This window comes from Ranitomeya imitator, chromosome 6, assembly GCF_032444005.1.
Source record: "Ranitomeya imitator isolate aRanImi1 chromosome 6, aRanImi1.pri, whole genome shotgun sequence".
Taxonomy (NCBI): domain Eukaryota; kingdom Metazoa; phylum Chordata; class Amphibia; order Anura; family Dendrobatidae; genus Ranitomeya; species Ranitomeya imitator.
This window is the reverse complement of record NC_091287.1, coordinates 196,815,759-196,838,520: the sequence shown is the minus strand read 5'-3', so window position 1 is coordinate 196,838,520 and position 22,762 is coordinate 196,815,759. Positions and strand designations below refer to the sequence as shown.

Sequence of the window (22,762 nt, the reverse complement as noted above, 5' to 3'; positions counted from 1 at the left end):
CAAGGAAACCTGCGAAGCCGAAGTCACAGCCCACAGAAGCGTCATTGAACACATGGTACCGATGCAGCAGGATTGCGAAGGTGATGCCCATCGTAAAAGGATATCTCCTCCAGGCACAAGAAGCTCAGGCCAGGGTCTACCACCGGTCAGCCAGAGTAAGGCAGTTCCATCCGGAAGACAGTCCTACTGTGGAGATAAAGTTTATGTCCAAATGGCAAGGGCCGTATGAGGTGGTGAAGTTTGGTGATGTAAACTATAGGATTCCTCAACCAGGAAGATGGAAACCAAATCAGGTCTACAATATAAACGTAATCACGCCATGACTACACAGAGAGCTGGCTCAAACTCCGTGCTTGCTGAGCCAGCCAGAAGGCGAGGTAGGAGGTGTCACCATAGCGGACATGCTGTCGAAGGCCCAAAAACAGAAGTGCCGGGAGTTGCTCCAGAAGAACAGGGACTTGTTCTCGGAATTGCAGGGATGCATAAAGGTTGTAGAACACAAAGTTCTGACGGAGCCACATGTGCGTGTAAACATGAAGCCCTATCAGATTCCAGCGGACCGTTAAGAAGTGATCTCCAAGGAGATGGAGAATATGTTTAAACTCGGGGTCATTAAGGTTGGTCAAGCCCGAATGTCCTGGTCCCAAAGCCCGATAGGGAATGGAGGTTCTGCAATGACTATAGGAAGTTGAATGAGGTCTCCAAGTTCGTTGCATGACTTGGGCCCCATGGAGCACAGGGAGCCAAGGAGAAGACTGCGTTTTCTATGCCGGACGGGTGCTTCCAGTATGTCCAAATGCCATTTGGACTGCAGAAGGCCCAGGAGACCTTCCAGAGAGCTATGGATAGAATTCTTTCACTCCTTAAGCAATAAGTAGCAGGAAAACCTGTTCGATATTGTTATCTTTAGCCTGGACTGGGAGAGTCATCTGGAAAAGGTCCAGGTAGTGTTTGATGCTGTAAGGAAGGCGGGGTTTTCAATCAACCCGAAGAAGTGTGCCTTGGGGAAAGAAGAAGCAAAATAACTGGGAATTGTAGTGGGGAGAGGTAAGATTACTGATTTGGGGTTTTAAGTGGAGGCAATCCAAACATGGCCAAGACCTCTATCTAAAAAGCAAGTTCGAGCCTTCCTGGGGATCGTAGGACACTACAGGAGGTTCATCCCAAGCTTCGACATGATTGACGCTCCCCTGACTGACCTACTTAAGAGGATGAAATTAGTAATGGTCAAATGGTCTGAAGAGGCAGAGATGGCATTTCTAAAAATTAAAGGAGCCCTGTGTATACTCCAGACGCCTCAAATGTCGGTTTAGGAGCAGTCCTTTCTCAGAAGATACGCGGGGAGGAGCACCCTGTTCTCTACCTGAGTAGGAAGCTTTCCTTATGTGAGAGGAATTATTCGGTCATAGAGAAGGAGTGCTTGGCCATAAAGTGGGCGGTGGACACAATACGGTACTATCTGGTGGGATGTAAGTTTAGATTGGTATCCGACCATGCTCCAACTCAGATGGATGATGGAAACAAAGGGTAAAAATGGTAGGGTCACCCACTGGTTCTTAGCCCTGCAAGATTTCAACTTATTTCAATTATAGAGCAGGAAAGCTACATGGTAATGCCAATGTCCTCAAGAATCCCTTCTCTGGCAGTAGAAAGTGAAAAGCCCCATGGCTTTAGGCAGAGGGGGAAAAATGTAAGGAGGCTAATGGCCACGTAATCGATTGGAAGGTAGGTGTCACAGAGATGGCTGCTCTCTGTGATGTAACCAGGAGTATTTCCTTAAGTGCAGCCAAGTGAGTAAAACCTTACGTGTATACTCCATAGATAGTCAACTTAATTTATTAGATTATAGGCAGTTGAGCTCAAAAGTTTACATACCCCGGCAGAATTTTTGTTTTCTTGGCCTTTTTTTCAGAAAATATGACTGATAACACCAAAACCTTTTCCCCCACTCATGGTTAGTTGTTTGGTGAAGCCATTTATTGTCAAACTACTGTGTTTTCTTTTTGTAAATAATAATGACAATCCAAAACATCCAAATGACCATGATCAAACGTTCACATATCCAGGTGATTTTGTACTGATAACATGCACAGAAGTTGACACAAATGGGTTTGAAAGGCTACTAAAGGTAACATCCTCATCTGTGACCCGTTCTCTTGCAATCAGTGTTTGTACATAAAAGTCGAGTGAGTGAGTTTCTGGGATCCAGACAGACTCTTGCATCCAGCCACTGACACTTCTGGATTGTGAGTCATGGGGAAAGCAAAAGAATTGTCAACGGATCAACAGGAAAATTGATAATGCCAGTCAGCATCGTTCAAACTGTGATTAACAAATGGTTAATCAGGGGCTCTGTAAAAATCAAACCACGGTCAGAAAGACCAACAAAAATTTCGTCAGGAAAATTGTTTGGGATGCAAAGAAAAACCCACAAATAACATCAGCTGAAATGCTAAACTTTCTAAAAACTAGCAGTGTGACTGTTTCAAGATGCACAGTAAGGAGGGACTTGAAGAAAAATGTGCTGCATGGTCGAGTCGCCAGAAGAAAGCCGTTACTGCGCAAATGTCAGAAAGTATCTAGCCTACAATATGCAAAACAGAACAGAGACAAACCTCAAAACATCTGGAACAAGATAATTTGGAGTGAAGAGACAAAAATTGAACTTTTTGGCCACAACCATAAACGTTACATTTTGAGAGAGGTCAAAAAGGCCTATGATGAAAGGAACACCATTCCTACTGTAAAGCACGGAGGTGGATCATTGATGTTTTGGGGATGTGTGAGCTACAAAGGCACAGGAAACTTGGTCAAAGTTGAAGGAAAGATGAATGCAGCATGTTATCAGCAAATACTGGAGGCAAATTTGCAATCATCAGCCCAGAAGCTGCAAATGGGACGTACTTGGACGTTCCATATGACAACGATCCAAAACACAAGGCCAAGTCGACCTGTCATTGTCTAAAGCACAACAAAGTGAAGGTTCTGGACTGGCTCAGTCTCCTGACCTCAATATCATTGAGCCACTCTAGGGAAATCTCAAGGGCGCCGTTCATGCTAGACAGCCCAGGAATTTACAGGAACTGGAGGCTTTTTGCCAAGAAGAGTGGGCAGCTTTACCATCTCCGAAAATAAAGAACCTCATCCACAAAAGACTTCAAGCTGTCATTGATGTTAGAGGGGGCTATACACGGTATTAAGAATTGGGGTATGTGAACTTTTGATTAGGGTCATTTGGATGTTTTGGGTTGACATGATTTAAAAAGAGAAAACACAGTAGTTTGACAAATGGCTTCACCCAGCCACTAACCATGAGTGGAGAAAAGGTTTTGCTGTTATTCATATTCTATGAAAAAAAGGCAAAGTAAGCAAAAATTTTGCCAGGGTATGTAAACTTTTGACCACAGCTGTACAAGTACATAAATTCACTTTCTCAAATGAATTAGATTTTAGATATATAATTTTGACAATCATTCATTAGGAGTTTCTGTGTACTGGACATGTGATATTTTATTTATTTAAACAAATACAAAGTAGTATTTTGACTTATAAGTTCCATTTGGTTTTCTTTATGTACTTTTAGGACTTTTGTGAAAATTTTATTTTTTAGGTCAATATTTCCCCTCTCCACACACACATCATTATTTCACCCCATCAAGACCCTGCCCTTTTTCGTTTTTGCTTCCCTTCTTTTTTGCGTGGCAAGTTGTACTTTTGAACAACACCATTGGTTTTACCATATTCTGTATTCAAAATGGGAAAAAAATTCCAAGTGCGGTAAAATTGAAAACAAAAGTGCAATTACACAACGGTTTTTGGATTTTTTTTTTTACTATGTTCACCAAATGCTAAAACAGACCTGCCATTACAATTCTCCAGGTCATTACAAGTTCAAGGACACCAAAAATGTATAGGTTCTTTTTTATTTAGGGGTGATGAAAAAAATCCAAAATTTATAAATAATAAAAAAAAATTGCGCCATTTTCCGAGACCTGTAGCGCCTCCATTTTTAGTGATCTTGGGTGGGGTGAGCGCTTAATTTTTGTGTGCTGAGCTGTTGTTTTTATCGATACCATTTTGGTGCTGATAAAATCTTGTGAATGCTCGTTATTGCATTTTAATGCAATGTTGCGGTGACCAAAAAAAAGTAATTCTGGTGTTTTGACTTTTTTCTCGGTACGCTGTTTAGCTATCAGGTTAATCCTTTTGTTTTATTGATAGATGAAACGATTCTGAATGCGGCGATACTAAATAGGTGTTTTTTTAATTGTTTAATTTTGAATGGGGCCAAAGGGGGTGATTTGAACTTTTATATATTTTTTATATTTTTAAAAACTTGGCATGCTCAATAGCCTCCATGGGAGACTAGAAGCTGCCATAGCCCGATCGGCTCTGCTTCATACAGACGATGATCAGATTGCCTCTATGTAGTAGAATTACGCACTTGCTATGAGTGCCGACCACTGGGCGGCGCTCATAGCAATCCGGCACTGACAACCATAGAGGTCTCCAGGAGATCTCTGGTTGTTATGCCAACGAACCGGAGACCCGTGAGCACGTGATGAAGGTCACTGGTGGCAGGATTTCTGGCCCGATGGCCAGAAGCGCGTGTTTAACTAGTTAATAGCTGCAGGTGGATCGCGATTCCACCTGAAGCTATCGCGGGCACATGTCAGATGTTCAAAACAGCTGACATGTCCAAGGAAAGATGTGGGCTCAGCGCCGGAGCCCGCATCAAAAGGGAGGGAAGCCACCTCCACCGTACTAGTATGGTGGAGGTCGTAAAGGGGTTAAAAACAGTATACACAGATTGCTAAGGATTAGTGATGAGCTGATATACTCGTTACTCGAGATTTCCCGAGCACGCTCAGGTGTCCTCCGAGTATTTTTTAGTGCTCAGAGTTTTAGTTTTTATTGCCGCAGCTGAATGATTTACATCTGTTAGCCAGCATAAGTACATGTGGGGATTCCCTAGCAATCAGGCAAACCCCACATGTAATTCGATACCGAATTCCGATACTTCCCGCGTATCGGATACCGGAATCGGAAGTTCCCAGAATTCAAATTGAACGCAGCAGCCAATGAGGAATGAATGAAAGTGTGGGCACATCCTGTTTAGCATGGTGGGCATGTAAGTACTGGCAAGGCTGGGATTGGCTGCTGAAATGATGTCACTCTGCACTATAAAAAAGCGCTGCCGCCATTTTGCGCTCACTCTGCTGTGATTTCAGTTAGGGACAGGACGCTGTGTTCTAACTGAGGGCCAGTTGAGCTTGCTAATTGCTTTATTTTCCTTTCCAAAGGCTAATTTAGCAAAACGCTGTGTGTTCTTCACTGTTCACCTTGCTCTTGCCTTGCAGCGCTGTTTTAACAGCGTTCTGCAAGGTCTCTGTGTGTGTGTGTGTGTGTGTGTGCAGCTCACTCTGTAGTCTGTGTGCAGCCATATACCCGGTTGTATTCAGCTCAGGGGGGGTTCACACTGCCTCACACAGTTGTTCTTTTTTGCTCTTAGTGCAGCCTGCTGCACATTTTTTCTCAAATTTCCTATTAGTGTTTTTCCACCAGTCTCCAGCTCTATTGTGGAAAAACACTACATAGGATAACCTAGAGGGGGGTTTTAGGGCCTTGCAGCGCCGTTTACGGCTGTCTGCACGGTCTCCGTGTGAGCCCAGCTCGCCCTGCAGTCTGTGTGCAGCCATAGCCGGTTGGATTCAGCTCAGGGTTCGTTACTGGCTCATACCTTGAGAAAAATTTTCCTTTTTTTCAAATAGTGCAGCCTGTTTAAAATTTGAAAAAAAAAATTCCTATTAGTGTCTTTCCACTCGTATCCAGCTAAATAGTGGAAAAACACTATATAGGATAACCTAGAGGAGGGTTTTTTGGCCTTGCAGCGCCGTTTACGGCTGTCTGCACGGTCTCCGTGTGAGCCCAGCTCGCCCTGTAGTCTGTGTGCAGCCATAGCCGGTTGGATTCAGCTCAGGGTTCGTTACTGGCTCATACCTTGAGAAAAATTTTCCTTTTTTTTCAAATAGTGCAGCCTGTTTAAAATTTGAAAAAAAAAAAATCCTATAAGTGTCTTTCCACTCGTATCCAGCTAAATAGTGGAAAAACACTATATAGGATAACCTAGAGGGGTTTTTTTGGGCCTTGCAGCGCCGTTTACGGCTGTCTGCACGGTCTCTGTGTGAGCGCAGCTCGCCCTGTAGTCTGTGTGCAGCCATAGCCGGTTGGATTCAGCTCAGGGTGCGTTACTGCCTCATACCTTGAAAAACAATTTCCTTTTTTTCAAATAGTGCAGCCAGTTTAAAATTTGAAAAAAAAAATTCCTATTAGTGTCTTTCCACTTGTATCCAGCTAAATAGTGGAAAAACACTATATAGGATAACCTAGAGGAGGGTTTTTTGGCCTTGCAGCGCCGTTTACGGCTGTCTGCACGGTCTCCGTGTGATTTAAACTAGCTCTGTAGCCCGATCTGCACCAAAAAAAAAGTTAAGTTCACCAAACACAACTTAACACTTGTGTAGGCCACATTTGAAAAATAATAAAGTTTAGTCCACAATTTACAACATTAGTGTTTCTTACACCTGTTAGGAGGAGCATTACAGGAATAAGCACACTAAGGCCTTAATACTTTTCTGCTTATCTTTATCTGTCAACCAAGATGAAGAGGGCAGGGAGTAAGGCACGTGGGCGTGGGCGCGGAGCAGGGAGAGGAGCAGGGAGAGGACGTGGTGATTCTGTGCCTGCTGCGGGCGCCGGTGACTCGTCGTCACTCAGTTTCAGCAGGGAACAGTCCTTCATGCGCAGCTTTGTCGGAGAGCGCCGTGCACCGCTGCTGCGTGAAGACCAAATTGAAGCCGTTGTCGGGTGGATGGCAGCTAACGCCTCGGCATCGACTTCAGTTAGTGCCACATCCTCTCAGGCACAGAGCACTGGAGAGCAGCCATCTGTCTCTTCACCACCTGCCAAATTGGCCAGGCAGTCAGAGAGCCCAGGACAGGAGCCGTCTCTACTTCTGTTCTCTGAATCTCTTGGCTTGGAAACAGGGGGCCAGCCAAGCAGCATTGGAGAAATGGAAGAAGAGGCAGTGTGCAGTGATGCCCAACACCTTTTTCTCTCTGACTCTGAAGAGGCAGGTGGGCCAGTGCCTCCGGTGACCACAGCGCAGTACGCATCTGATGATGAAACTCAGGTGCCGCTTTCTCGTGCGTACTGTGCTGCTGAGACTACCCAGGAGGAGCAGTTGGTGGCAGAGGGTAGTGGAGATGATGAGGTCCTTGACCCATCGTGGCGTGAGGAACAGGAAGGTGGTGGGAGCAGCTCAGAGGAAGAGCTTCCTCTTACGGGCCAAAGAGGGAGAGGGAGGGGGAAGACTGCGGAGCCTGTAGCCTCCACTTTGGCACCCGTTAGGAGCCTGTCTCTTTCCAAAGCCAAAAAGGGCGCTCCCAAGACTTGCAGTGCCTGGTCCTTTTTTGACACAGTTGCAGATGACATTTGTTTTGTCAAATGCAAGCTGTGTCATCATAAAGTAAAAAGAGGGAAAAATGTCAGCAACCTCAATACCACAAATATGTGGAAACATGTGCGGACCAGGCACGCGGTGGAGTTACAGAAACACACTGAAGATGTAGGCCAACCAACAGCGGCAGCTACCACCTCTTCAGCTCGTGTTGCCTCTTCCTCCAGCTCACGCACAGCTGGTTTGGCTTCCTCCCAGAGACCTTGTGTAATTCCACCCGCAGCACCACCTTCCCAGTCATCCTCACACTCCCAGTCTACTCTACAGCCATCGGTAGTACAGGCATGGGAGAAAAGGCGGGCATTCTCGGCCAACCACCCACGAGCACAGGCTCTGAATGCAGGCATTGCCAAACTGTTGTCCCTGGAAATGCTCTCGTTCAGGCTGGTGGAGACTGACAGCTTCCGTGACTTGATGGCATTGGCAGTCCCACAGTACAAGGTGCCCAGCCGCTTTTACTTCAGCAGGCAGGCTGTCCCTGCCCTGCACAGGCATGTTGAGGCAAACATAAAACATGCGCTACTGAACGCCGTCAGTAGCAAGGTCCACCTCACCACCGATGCGTGGACCAGTCAGCATGGACAGGGGCGATATGTTTCCCTCACTGCCCATTGGGTTAATGTTGTTGAGCCAGGTACAGATCGTGCGAGTGGCGCAGGACGTGTCCTGCCCACTCCAAGGATTGCAGGAATCCAGTCTGTACGCATCGACTCCTCCTCTTACACCAGTTCCTCTGATTCCTCTCTGCAGGATCCGTCACAGTCCACCCCCACATGGACCCGTGAACGTTTACCTATGACCGACATGAGCACAGCCGTGGCCAAACGTCAGCAGGCCGTCTTGAAACTAGTTTCATTGGGGCATCGAAGCCACACAGCGCAGGAGCTCTGGAATGCCATCAAGCAGGAGAGCGATGTGTGGTTACTGCCAGCGAATCTCCAGCCAGGCATGGTAGTGTGTGACAATGGCCGAAATCTGGTGGCAGCTTTGGCCCTTGGCAACCTCACTCTTTTCTGAGAGTTTTCTGAGGGACTATCCGGATCTTGATGCCCTGCTGCACAAGGTCCGCCTAGAGTGTGCTCACTTGCGGCGTTCCAGCTTGGCCAGATCCCGCATTGCTGCTCTGCAGCGCAGATTCCGCCTTCCGGAACACCGCATCATATGTGACCTACCTACCCGGTGGAATTCCACGTTACATATGTTGGAGCGGTTGTGCGAGCAGCAGCAAGCAGTTATGGAGTACCAGCTGCATCAGGCGCAAAGAAGTCGCAGTCAGCGCCGATCAGACTTCACAACCACAGAGTGGGCCACTCTGAAGGACGTCTGCCAGGTTTTGCGTCCTTTTGATTATTCCACGCGGATGGCAAGTGCAGATGATGCACTAGTCAGCATGACTGTCCCCCTTATCTGCCTGCTTCAGCAAACTTTGCAAGGGTTAAGGGATGATGTGGTGGAAGAGGTGGAGGATGAGGAGTCACCTTTTCCATCAGCTTCTGGAGAGTCAGCGCCACGTGGTTCCTCACAAAGGGGTACGCAGGGGCCAATTTGTGAGGAGGATGAGGAGGAGTCAATGGACGAGGAAGAGCTCCGTCCAGAGGAGGGAGCGACACAATTGTCCAGTGGTCAGTGTGTACAGCGAGGGTGGGGTGATGACGAGCGGGCAGAGATCATGTCTCAAGCAGGGGACAGCGTTTCTGGGCCGGTTGGCACTCTGCAGCACATGGTGGATTTTATGCTGCAGTGCCTGAGAAATGACCGCCGCATCGACCACATTCTCAACATGCCTGATTATTGGGTGTTCACCCTCCTCGATCCTCGCTACCGGGACAACGTCCAAAACCTCATCCCTGCGTTGACCCGGGAACGTAAATTGCGGGAGTACCACGACACACTGGTGAATTCCATCATCTTCTCCTGTCCAACTGAGAGGAGTGCTGCTAGTGCTTTACAAAGCAGCTCAGTGCGTCGAGGCAGTGGGGGAGGCTCTGCCCAAAGAGGGAGCAGAAGCAGTGCCTCTGCCCAAGGCAAGCCGAGTATGGCACAACTCTGGCACACTTTTGTGTGCCCGCCCCAAATGTCTACACCATCACCGGCGGCTCCAGTCAGCAGGAGGCAACGGTTCCGTCAGATGGTGACAGACTACATGGCTTGCCCTCTTACTGTACTCCCCGACAGCTCTTCCCCGTTCAAGTTTTGGGTCTCTAAGCTGGATACATGGCCAGAGCTAAGTCAGTATGCATTGGAGGTGCTGGCTTGCCCTGCGGCTAGTGTCTTATCGGAACGTGTCTTTAGTGCCGCAGGTGGTGTACTAACAGACCGTCGCATGCGACTATCCTCCGATAACGTTGACCGGCTTACTTTCCTGAAAATGAACCAGGCCTGGATCTCGCAGGAATTTGCCACTCCTCTGCCTGATTAATTAATTGGGTGTCATCCAGGTCTTCTGCTGTGTTCATCTTTCTACCACCTGAAATGCTATTCCTGGGCTCCAACACCGCCAGTTGCGGCTCAGAAGTGCAGGCTGCACAGTCAAAACATACGACCCAGTGTTATTGGGTTTCAGTAACGTCAGCTGATCCCCAGCTGTGTAGCCGGCAATGTGTCCTGCGACCGCTACGCTGGCACAACAACCTGAATGTAAGGGAACCTGCCCCCCCCCCCCGTCGTTTGTTACTGAAAGAGCCATCTTGTGCAGCAGTAATGCTGCACAAGGAAAAGGTAGCTATTTTTTTGGGGCTCCTTGCACACGCAGAACTTAACACTTATAAAATGTGTTCACGGATACCGTTATACCGTCCCAGAGCTGGGACTTTCCTTCGTAATGTGACGCAGCACAGCCGTCATTCCTACCCCCTTGATGCCATGCGCTGCCTCCTCAGCGTTGTTTTAAGCTGTCACGGAGCCTGCGCTGTTCTGTTATCCCTTGGCCATGCCCTATTTGCGCTGCCTGTCTTCTGACATAATTTGGTGTCAGGCTGGCTGCGCCTGTGCGGCCGCGCTGCCATAGATCCCGCCTCGCAGTGTCTTCTGATTGAGTCACACTGCGGGCCTGGGATCCATGGGCATGCGCAGTGCATATCTTCCCCTCGGGCTCTCGCTCATTTCCCTCCGCCTTCTTTAGACTGTGCGCCGTCAGCTGATCCCTAATAGCATGCCACGGCCGTGACAACGCACAGTCTGAAGAAGAGGGAAGGAGGGGAGTGAGAGTCGAGGATATGCACTGTGCATGCCCATGGATCCAAGGCCCGCAGTGGGATTACGTTAGACGAGACTGCGAGGTGGGATCTGGAGCAGCGTGGACGCACAGGCACTGACAGCCTGACACCAAATTATGTCAGAAGACAGGCAGCGCTAATTGGGCATGGCCAAGGGATAACAGAACAGCGCAGGCTCCGTGACAGCTAAAAACAACGCTGAGGAGGCAGCACACGGCACCAAGGGGATAGGAATGACAGCTGTGCTGTGTCCCATTACGAAGGAAATTCGCACCTCCGTGACGGTTTAACGGTATAAGGGGACACATTTTTAGTGTTTACTTCTGTGTTTGCAAGGAGCATAATTAAAAGAGCAACCTTTTCCTTTTGCATCCTTAGCGCTGCACAAGATGGCTCTTTCAGCTACAAACGTCTTGGGGGGGGGGGGGGGGTTAAAGGTTCCCTTTCAACTTGCTCCAATCAGGCTTCGGCCTACACTCTGTTCCTCTGCTCCTCCTGCTGTCCCTGGGCTCTAACACCGCCAGTTGGTGCCTGGAAGTGCTGTGTGCACAGTCAACAGTCGCTCCTCTGTTATTGCGGTTCAGTAACGTCAGCTGATCCCCAGCTGTGTGTGCGGTAATACCTCCAATCTGCTCCTCCTGCTGTCCCTGGGCTCTAACACCGCCAGTTGGTGCCTGGAAGTGCTGTGTGCACAGTCAACAGTCGCTCCTCTGTTATTGGGGTTCAGTAACGTCAGCTGATCCCCAGCTGTGTGTGCGGTAATACCTCCAATCTGCTCCTCCTGCTGTCCCTGGGCTCTAACACCGCCAGTTGGTGCCTGGAAGTGCTGTGTGCACAGTCAACAGTCGCTCCTCTGTTATTGGGGTTCAGTAACGTCAGCTGATCCCCAGCTGTGTATCCGGCAACGTGTCATGCGACCGCCACGCTGGCACAACTAAAATGTAAGGGGACCTGTCCCCCCCCCTAGGCGTTTGTTACTGAAAGAGCCACCATGTGCAGCACTAATACTGCACAAGGGAAAGGTCGCTCTTGAAATTAGGCTCCTTGGAAACGCTGAACTACACACTCATGTAATGTGTCCCCTCACACCGTCCAACCGTCCCAGAGGTGGGACTTTCCTTTGTAATGTGACGCAGCACAGCCGTCATTGCTACCCCCTTGGCACCGTGCGCTGCCTCCTTAGCGTTGTTTGATTCCGTCATGGACCCTGCACTGTTATGTTATCCCTTGGCCATGCACAGTTTGCGCTGCCCGTCCTCTGACATCATTTGTTGTCGTCCTGGCTGCGCCTGTGTGTCCACGCTGCCCGAAATCCCACCTCGCAGTGTCGTCTAATGTGATCCCACAGTCGGCCTGGTATCCATGGCCATGCGCAGTGCATATACTAGCCTCTCATTCCCCTTCTTCATGCTTCTTCAGACTAGGCGGCGTCAGCTGATCCCTAATAGCATGCCACGGCCGTGACGCCGCACAGTCTGAAGAAGCATGAAGGAGGTGAGTGAGAGGCGATGATATGCACTGCGCATGCCCATGGATCCCTGGCCCGCAGTGGGATTACATTTGATGACACTGCAAGGTTGGATCTCGGGCAGCTTTGACGCACAGGCACTGCCAGCCTGACACCTAAATGATGTCAGAAGACGGGCACCGCTAACTGTGCATGGCCAAGGGATAACATTACAGCGCGGGCTCCGTGACAGAACCAAACAACGTTGAGGAGGTGGCGCACGGCACCAAGGGGGTTGGAATGACGGCTGTGCTGTGTCACATTACAAAGGAAAGTCCCACTTCCGGGATGGTTTGACGGTGTGAGGGGACACATTATATGAGTGTGTACTTCAGCGTTTGCAAGGAGCATTATTTTCGGAGCCACCATTTTCCATGTGCAGTATTACTGCTGTACAAGATGGCTTTTTCAGCAACAAATGCCTGGGGGGGGGGGGGGGGGTTAAAGGTTCCCTTTACACTTGCTCCACTGCAGGCTTCGGCCTACACTCTGCTCCTCTTTGATTCCCTGGGTTTCAACACTGTCAGTTGACACCTGGAAGTGTTGTCTACACAGAAAAAACACTAGGTGATGTGTCAGTGGGGTTCAGCACCGCCAGCTGTTCCCCTGCTGTGTAGTCGGCATCGTGTCCAGCACAAGCCACGCTGGCACAACCGACCAAAAGCTTCCACCAGTGCAGGCTTCGGCCTACACTTTGCTCCTCTCCTCCTCCTCCTGCTGACCCTGGGCTCTAACACCGCTAGTTTTTGCCCGGAACTGCTAGCTGCACAGAGAAAAACACCAGCCAATGTGTTAGTGGGGTTCAGCAACGCCAGCTGTTCCCCTGCTGTGTAGCTGGCAACGTGTCCTGCAAACGCCACGCAGGCACATGAACTGAAATTGAAGGGAGCCTGGCCCCCTCTCCCCCAGGTGTTTCTATGTATAACAGCCACCTTGTACAGCAGTACTGCTGCATTTGTACAAGGTGGCTGACTTTTTATCCTTGCCCACGTGGAACTCAACACGTACAAAATGTGTCTCTTTGAGACCATTCCACTGTCCCTGAGGTGTGACTTTCCTTTCTAATGATACGCAGCACCCCCCTTGGTAGCGCTTCCCGTCTTCTGACATCATCGGTTGGCTAGTTGCGCCTGTGCGTCCGCCCTGCCTGAATAAAATGCTCCTCGTTGTCTTAATTATTTTGACTGCGAGGGTGTGATTGATGGGCACGAGCAGTGCATATCTTCGCCTGTCTTAACTCATCTCCTTCCGCCTTCTTCAGACTGTGCAGCCTCATGGCCGCGACATGCGAGAAGGGATCAGCAGAGGCCGCCCAGTCTGAAGCAGGTGTAAGGACGTGTGTGAGCGGCCAAAATATTTACTGCTCAAGGCCACGAATCCCAGCACCGCAGTGTGGCTTTATGAAAAGACACTGTGGGTCTGGGATTTATGGCCATCGTTAACCGCACCGGCCAACATGAAATGATGTCATAAGATGGGCAGCGCTAACAGGGCATTGCCAAGGGATAACACAAGAGCGCAGACTCCTGTACAGCAAATAACAACGCTCAGGAAGCTGCGCCAAGCACCAAGGCGTTATTTTGGACACCTGTGCTGCGTCTCATCAAAAAACCAAGTCACGCATCCACTACAGTTTGACTGTAGAATGGGGTAAATTGTGTATGTCTTTCATTCAGCGTGTGAAAGTAGACAAATTAATAGAGCAACCTTTCACTTGTGCAGCATTAATACTGCACAAGGTGTGTCTCTTGTACTTTGTAACACCTGAGGGGGGGGTTAAAGGTTTCCTTTGAAATTGGTTCAACTAGGCTTCGGCCTACACTCTGCTCCTCTCCTCCTCCTCCTGCTTCAACACGGGCTCTAACATCGCTAGTTTTTGCCCGCAAGTGCTAGCTGCACAGAGAAAAACACACGCCATTGTGTTAGTGGGGTTCAGCAACGCCAGCTGTTCCCCCAGTGTGTAGCCGGCAAAGTGTCCTGCAAACGCAACGCAGACACAAAGCTGCCTCCAGTGCAGGCTTCGGCCTACACTCATCTCCCCCTGCTTACCCTTTGCTCCAACACCGCTAGTTGGGGCTCTAGGAAGACAATCTTTAATAGGCAACGCATCCGGGTTCCAGCACCGCCAGCTGGTTCTCGGCAGTGTTCTTGTCACAGGTACTCCCTCGTGCCAAGCCTGGTTTCAGCACCGTCAGCTGTTTCCGGGTTGTGTCAAGCTCACTGAGACGCCTATGCTTGCCCCGTCGTGGTGCGGTCGAGTTAGCCAACTCCAGGGTGCCTCCAGTTTAGGAGCTTCCTATGTGGGCTGCGTGAACTGGTAGTCAATTCTGGTTCTGTAGTGCCAGTAGGCCCAGCTCCCCCTGTAGGACTGTTGGGGTTCGGTAACTGCGGCTGCCTAGCGGCCTAGCTGTTCTCTCCTCTCCTGTGGACCTTCGGGTCCACCACCTGGTTCCAGCACCGTCAGCTGGTTCCGGGCCGAGCCTTTGGCTTAGGTGCCTCCTCCTGGGTATCCGAGTTCCGCCAACGCCAGGCGGTCCTTGGTAGTGCTTTTAAGCGCGGGCACCTACAGCTTAGTAACCGGGTTCCAGCACCGTCAGCTGGTCCTCGGTCGTGCCATTGGCTCTTGCACACTGGGGCAACGCATCCGGGTTCCAGCACCGCCAGCTGGTTCTCGGCAGTGTTCTTGTCACAGGTACTCCCTCGTGCCAAGCCTGGTTTCAGCACCGTCAGCTGTTTCCGGGTTGTGTCAAGCTCACTGAGACGCCTATGCTTGCCCCGTCGTGGTGCGGTCGAGTTAGCCAACTCCAGGGTGCCTCCAGTTTAGGAGCTTCCTATGTGGGCTGCGTGAACTGGTAGTCAAGGCTGGTTCTGTAGTGCCAGTAGGCCCAGCTCCCCCTGTAGGACTGTTGGGGTTCGGTAACTGCGGCTGCCTCGCGGCCTAGCTGTTCTCTCCTCTCCTGTGGACCTTCGGGTCCACCACCTGGTTCCAGCACCGTCAGCTGGTTCCGGGCCGAGCCTTTGGCTTAGGTGCCTCCTCCTGGGTATCCGAGTTCCGCCAACGCCAGGCGGTCCTTGGTAGTGCTTTTAAGCGTGGGCACCTACAGCTTAGTAACCGGGTTCCAGCACCGTCAGCTGGTCCTCGGTCGTGCCATTGGCTCTTGCACACTGGGGCAACGCATCCGGGTTCCAGCACCGCCAGCTGGTTCTCGGCAGTGTTCTTGTCACAGGTACTCCCTCGTGCCAAGCCTGGTTTCAGCACCGTCAGCTGTTTCCGGGTTGTGTCAACTTCACTGAGACGCCTATGCTTGCCCCGTCGTGGTGCGGTCGAGTTAGCCAACTCCAGGGTGCCTCCAGTTTAGGAGCTTCCTATGTGGGCTGCGTGAACTGGTAGTCAAGGCTGGTTCTGTAGTGCCAGTAGGCCCAGCTCCCCCTGTAGGACTGTTGGGGTTCGGTAACTGCGGCTGCCTCGCGGCCTAGCTGTTCTCTCCTCTCCTGTGGGCCTTCGGGTCCACCACCTGGTTCCAGCACCGTCAGCTGGTTCTAGGCAGTGTCTTTTGCTCTTGTACCTTCTGCTCCCCATCCTGGTTTCAGTAACGTCAGCTGGTTCCGGGCAGAGCCTTTGGCTTAGGTGCCTCCTTCTGGGTATCCAAGTTCCACCAACGTCAGGTGGTCCTTGGTAGTGCTTTCAGGCACGGGTACCTCCTGCTTAGTAACCGGGTTCCAGTAACGTCAGCTGGTCCTCGGTAGTTCCATTGGCTCTTGGACCTTCGGCTACCCATCCGGGTTCCAGTACCATCAGCTGGTTCTCGGCAGTGTCTTTTGCTCTTGTACCTTCTGCTCCCCATCCTGGTTCCAGTAACGTCAGCTGGTTCCGGGCAGAGCCTTTGGCTTAGGTGCCTCCTTCTGGGTATCCGAGTTCCGCCAACGTCAGGCGGTCCTTGGTAGTGCTTTTTAGCACGGGTACCTCCTGCTTAGTAACCGGGTTCCAGTAACGTCAGCTGGTCCTCGGTAGTTCCATAGGCTCTTGAACCTTCGGGTAGCCATCCGAGTTCCAGTTCCATCAGCTGGTTCTTGGCATTTTCTCAGCCTTCTTGTACCTTCTGCTACATTTCCAAGTTTAAGACCCTAAAGTCGTCGACCCGGAAGACCACCCCGATGACGACGACGACCCGGAAGACCACCCCGATGACGACGACGACGACGGCGGAGACGACGACGGCGGAGACGACGACGGCGGAGACGACGACGGCGGAGATGACGACACTGAAGACGACGACCCTGGAGACGACGACATGGAAGACCGAGAAGCAGAAGAACAAGAGGCTGCAGAACAAAGAGCAGAAGAACATTAAGCATAACACTTAATATCAGAGCAAAAGATATTATCTAAATTATATGCAGAAGAAGACTAAGCAGTGTATGGGGGTGAGTCCGTTCCTCCTCGTGGTGCCCCTGGATAAAGCCTGATGCTGCAGGCCAAACTGAACGCGGACAAATGTAACTTTTGTGACTGGCAGAACGGAAGGTGTAATCTTCAAACTTTTATAGATAACTACGGGAATGCCTGACACAAATGAGAATATGATGAAGAATTAGAATAGGAAGAATAATAACAGTGGAATAAAAAGAATATGTAGAATAGGAAGAATAATAATAGTTGAAGAAAATGAATATGAAGAATGTAATAAAAAAAAAAAATAGGTAGAAGATGAAGAAGAAGATGAATAAGGTGAAGAAGTTGATGTCAAAGATGCTGATGATGATGAAGATGAAAGTGTGGGAAAAGGAAAAAAAAGAAGGGGAAGGTCGTGGAATAGTGAAACATCAATATCTGACAAAATAAAAAAAAATTTACATAGTCAATATCTTTTTCAATCCGAACGTCTTTAAAAAAAAAAAAAATCATGCTATTCTATTTGATTGGGCTAATCCTCATTGCCTTTAATGTCTCCGCCACCTCCCCCAATACATCCTACATTATTCTTAGTTGTTTTCCTTCATGTAGAATGAACCTACAAGGAAAGAAAGGGTTTATTTTAATTCCGATATTTTGGTCCCATTGACTTGCATTGGGATCGGGTATCGGCGATATCCGATATTTTTTGAATATCGGCCGATCCAAACCGATACCGATACTTTCCGATATCGGAAGGTATCGCTCAACACTACTCATCACTACTAAGTATCCATAATATGAAAATCCATGATTGGTCCCTATGAACCACAGTTTAGATGAAACAACTTATTCTGTTAGCAATGACCAAAAATTTAGGTTTTGCATTCACAAACATTTTGTATATAGTAAATTATCATACCATAACATCCTGAAGGGTCTGCTGTACAAGAAATGCATTCGTCATCATATGACTTCTTAGCTGCGCATTTTGGAGTAGCAGACGAAGCAGCTGGGCAATCACGGGTAGCTCTTGATGGCATGCCTGACTAACTTGAAGATTCTGTAACATCAGCTTCAGAACATTTGGCAGCAAGGACAGTAAGGAAATGCATTCTCCCCATAGAAAATCCCTGCAAGGGAAAGTATTTACTACAATTTTAACTATGTATTAACTTAACTATGTATGTTAACCAATTGAAATGGCTAATTCTATATTTAAGACCTTTTTAACACATGGAATAAATTGCTATCAACTTTGATAAATTTGACAAGCTTATTAACCAAAGTGTGTCCTTGCTAGGAACCACAGTAACTTGGTTGGACATCTTCAATCAACCTCATGGGTCCAAAAAACAGTGTTAGGCACTTAAAGAATCAACTCAATCAGGTGAATGGACGCAGCAGCTGACCAAAAGCAAATCCAAACAAAAATAAAAAAACGCATTTTTATTAATTTCACAAAATTTAAAAACAGTTATAACCGACAGGGCAAAAAAGCCTACAAATGAGGAGGAGAAACAGCAGACAATTGCTGGAAGATATAAGTAAGGGTTGGAAGGCAATGGGAAATGAAAGAATAGGGGATCTTAATGTTCGTACAATGCTACTGCAATGCAGATAGAAAACTAACAAAATGGTAAAGAGCGACTAGGAATATAAAAGTAACATCAATACTACCAATGGTGTATGGTATCCTCTTTAACCCTAGGAGATATTTTCGTTTTTGAGTTTTTATTTTTTGCTCCCCTTCTTCCCAGAGCCATAACTTTTTTATTTTTCTGTCAATATGACCATGTGAGGGCTTGTTTTTTGTGGGACGAGTTGTACTTTTGAACGACACCATTAGTTTTAACATATAGTGTATAGTGCACTGGAAAATGGGAAAAAATCCAAGTGTGGTGAAATTGCAAAAAAATGCAATCCCAGAATAGTTTTTTATGGTTTTTACCATGTTCACTAAATGCTAAAACTGACATGCCATTATGATTCTCCAGGTCATTACGAGTTCATAGACACCAAACATATAGGTTCTTTTTTATCTAAATGGTGAAAAAAAAATTCAAACTTGTTAGAAAAAAAAATGTGCGCCATTGTCCAATACTTGTAGCATCTCTTTGGGTGAGGGGTTGGGAGAGGGCTTATTTTTTGTGTGCCTAGCTGACGTTTTAGTGATACCATTTTGGTGCAGATACGATTTTTTGATTGCCCTTTATTGCATTTTAATGCAATGTCATGGCGACCAAAAAAACGTAATTCTGGTCCTTTTACTTTTTTTCATCGCTACGCCGTTTAGCGATTAGGTTAATCTTTTTTTTATTGATAGATCAGGCAATTCTGAACTCGGCGATACCAAATATGTGTATGTTTAAATTTTTGTATTGTTTTATTTTGAATGGGGCGAAAAGGGGGTGGATTTGAACTTTTATTTTTTCCATATTTTTAAAGACATTATTTTTTAACTTTTGTCATGCTTCAATCGTCTCCATGGGAGACTAGAATCTGCCATAACCCGATCGGCTTTGCTACATACAGGGGATGATCAGATCGCCTGTATGTAGCAGAATTACTCACTTGCTATGAGCTCCGACCACCGGGCGGCGCTAATAGCAATCAGACAGTGACAACCATAGAGGTCTGCAGGAGACTTCTGGTTGTCTTGCCAACCCATCGGTGACCCACGATCACCAATGGGCTGATTTCCTGCGTGATTGCTGGAAGTGCATATTAAATGCCGCTGTCAAACTCTATCGGGTTACTAGCCGGGGGTGGATCACGATTCCACCCGCGGCTGCTCCGAGCACGTTAGCTATTCAAAACAGCCAACATGTGCAGTGAAATATGTGGGCTCACCGCCGGAGCCCACGTCAAAGGGAGGGTGTCCGACATCAGCATACTATTATGCAAAATGTTGGAAATGGGTTAAATTGATGGTTTTCTTTAATACTGGTAGTTTGGCTAGCTGGGAAGGCGGCTGTGTGGAGGTGAAAAGCCAACGGGGAAATCATGAGGGAATGCATATCTGTCCATGTAGGCCAGGCAGGTGTTCAGATGGGAAACTCCTGCTGGGAGCTGTACTGCTTGGAACATGGCATCCAACCAGATGGGGTAATAGAAACTGGCAGAACCACACAATCCGTGGACTCTTCTTTTGGCACCTTCTTCAGTGAGACTGGATCTGGAAAGCATGTACCAAGAGCAGTGTTTGTTGATGTAGAAGAAACTGTCAAAGATGAGACTAGGACTGGACTATATAAAACCTTGTTCCACCCAGAGCAGCTTATTACTGGAAAAGAAGATGCTGCTAACAACTATGCTCGTGGGCACTATACAATAGGCAAAGAGTTAATAGATTCTGTGCTGGACAAAGTGCGAAAGCTGGCTGACCAATGTAGTGGTCTTCAAATGTAGTGGCTGACGGGAGCACTCACTGTGTGACGTCACAAAAAGCGTGGAGCAACACTGGGACCAAGCAAACAACCGACGCGTTTCGAATGAAATTTCTTTTAATATAATTTAATGATTAAAAGATTGCAAGATGCTTTATTGATTAAATAAAACAATAGTTTTAAACACATATAATTCAAAGAAATTCACATATATATATATTTTAACGTTTTGAGTCCTTACCTACTGGGTTCGAACCTGTGTCAGGCACGCAGGGTGTTTCTCCCCTCGGTGTACAGGTGCATTAGCCCTGAGCGCCACCTCTCTAGCTTCAGGCTACACAGTAACAGCGGTGAGGCACAGTAAATTTCAGTATCAGCCCTGTGGGCGGTGTTAGGAGTGGGGGGCAGGACACTAGTAGCTATTTAGTGGGGTTTCCCAAGCAGACGGTAAGCCTGATGAAGGACTGCGTTCCTTCTACACACGTCGGTTGTTTGCTTGGTCCCAGTGTTGCTCCACGCTTTTTGTGACGTCACACAGTGAGCGCTCCCGTCGGCCATTTTTTATTTTCCTTCACTGTTTCCAGGGACGCCACCGGCTGGGGCGTTCCTGGTTTCCACGGCGACTCACAGCCTTCCTGTTTGGCTGCTGCCACCTGGCGCTGGCCTCCTCGCCCAGTACTTGTTCCTCAGGATCAGCGTCTCATGTGCCGGACTCTTTCAGGGCGCTCGGATCCTTGGTACCTCTGGCATTACGTCTAACATCAGACTTCGGTGAGTCAGACTCATATTGGTTAATGCCAACACCTCTGGTACCACGTTGTGCTCAGCATAGTATTTATCACAGTGCACTTATCCCTCCATTTTTTATTTATTTATTTTTTATTTTTTCCATTATATGTAGCAGGGACTCAGCGGGGAGTTTATTAATAACTTTGGTATACTCCACCTGTTGGTATATTGATTCCTCAGCACAGATAATTCCCTTTAGCGCGGTATCCTCCTGTTTTACTAATATTGTTTACTTACATTGACCGCCCTGGCATCTGGCTGTTTTGATACCAGCAGCAAAGGGTATCTTTTCTATTGGTAGCGCTGGTGTTTGCCTTTGTTATATGTTTCTATTATATTTTCCTCTGATTGCTTCACTCCTGATTTTGCCTTACATTACTGAACGTGGGAACATGGACTAAAGGGAATCAATCAGCAGGTTATTGCTATGTAACATTCTACGACTACGTTCACATTTGCGTTGTTGGGCGCAGCGTCGGCGACGCGACGCAACCAACAACGCAAATACAAAACGCTGCGTTTTGCGACGCATGCGTTGTCATAAGACCCTATTGATCAAGACTTTCGGCGCAGGGAAAACGCTACAAGTAGCGTCCTCTGCACCCTGTCTTGTGCGTCTATATGATGCATACGTCGTAAAACGCAGTATAACGCATACCGGCGCATGTCCATGCGCCCCCCATGTTAAAGATAGGAGTGCATGACGCATGCGTCGGTATGCGTCGATGACGCTGCGCCCAGTAACGCAAATGTGAATGTAGCCTACCACAGCCAAATTGTTTCAGAGATGCGAACAGTTGTATTTAATGATGTGTGAAAATGAATATTTGCTGATTAGCTGTAATTTTAAAGATCCAGAAGAGGTTGCAATTACTTTTGAAACCTGTCATGCATGCTTACAGGAAAATTGCGTCTTTATTACTTCATCATTATGGCATTGTTAGCAGCTAATCTATTACATCATCTATATAGTCTATTGAGCATTCAGTATTTTATCATTTTCGAGTGACCAATCAAACAATGCCAACTCAGTTCTGTAGGCATAATCCAAATTACAGTTGCATCACCTATTTTTATCAATGCTGTCTGTGTAAGGTATACGGTTTTAGGATATCTTTGCTTAGATTCTTAGTATTTTGGCATAATTCTATGTTTTTCTCAGATATGCTTTGTTCTTGCATTAACGATGGGGAGAAGTCACTTGTTTCACAAAGGTGAAACCTGACTAACATAAGGAAAACCTACAACCTGCATTTTGGCTGCAGAATAGAAGATCAGGACAAGGGTTGGGCTCCGCACATATGCTGCAATAGATCACATCTTACTCCGTGGTTGCATAGAAAGAGGCAATCTATGCCTTTTGCAGTCCCAATAATCTGGAGAGAGACAACCGATCTAACTGCCATTTCTGCCAGATGCCCCCATTAGGAAAGGGGTTTTAAGGAAGCAGCGGACTTTAAAGTATCCAAACATTTCATCTGCAATACACTGAGTACCACATATAGAAGAACTCAGTCCAGTGAGGAAGAAGAGGGTGTTTTGTCATGAAGCATTTTTCCTCTCAAGACCGAGACTTTATGTCAACAAACTCAACTGAACCACACCTTATCTCATTGATAAATTTCCAAGGTTGAGTTAAGGTACCGTCACACTAAGCGACGCTGCAGCGATACCGACAACGATGTCGATCGCTGCAGCGTCGCTGTTTGGTCGCTGGAGAGCTGTCACAGAGACAGCTCTCCAGCGACCAACGATCCCGAAGTCCCCGGGTAACGAGGGTAAACATCGGGTTACTAAGCGCAGGGCCGCGCTTAGTAACCCGATGTTTACCCTGGTTACCATCGTAAACGTAAAAAAACAAACAGTACATACTTACCTTCAGCTATCTGTCCCCGGCGCTCTGCTTCTCTGCACTCCTCCTGCACTGACTGAGCACAGCGGCCGGAAAGC

The 22,762-nt window shown here is 48.0% G+C and overlaps 1 protein-coding gene across 1 annotated transcript in view; it reads right to left on the bottom strand.

Annotated features, from left to right (window-relative positions):
- Positions 1-22,762, bottom strand: part of TEX10 (testis expressed 10) — a 633,649-nt gene that overhangs the window by 9,606 nt on the left and 601,281 nt on the right. Inside the window, exon 13 of the mRNA XM_069730421.1 lies at positions 17,557-17,767. Within this exon, the coding sequence (XP_069586522.1) occupies positions 17,557-17,767 (211 nt within the window). The remainder of the gene's footprint in view (positions 1-17,556; positions 17,768-22,762) is intronic.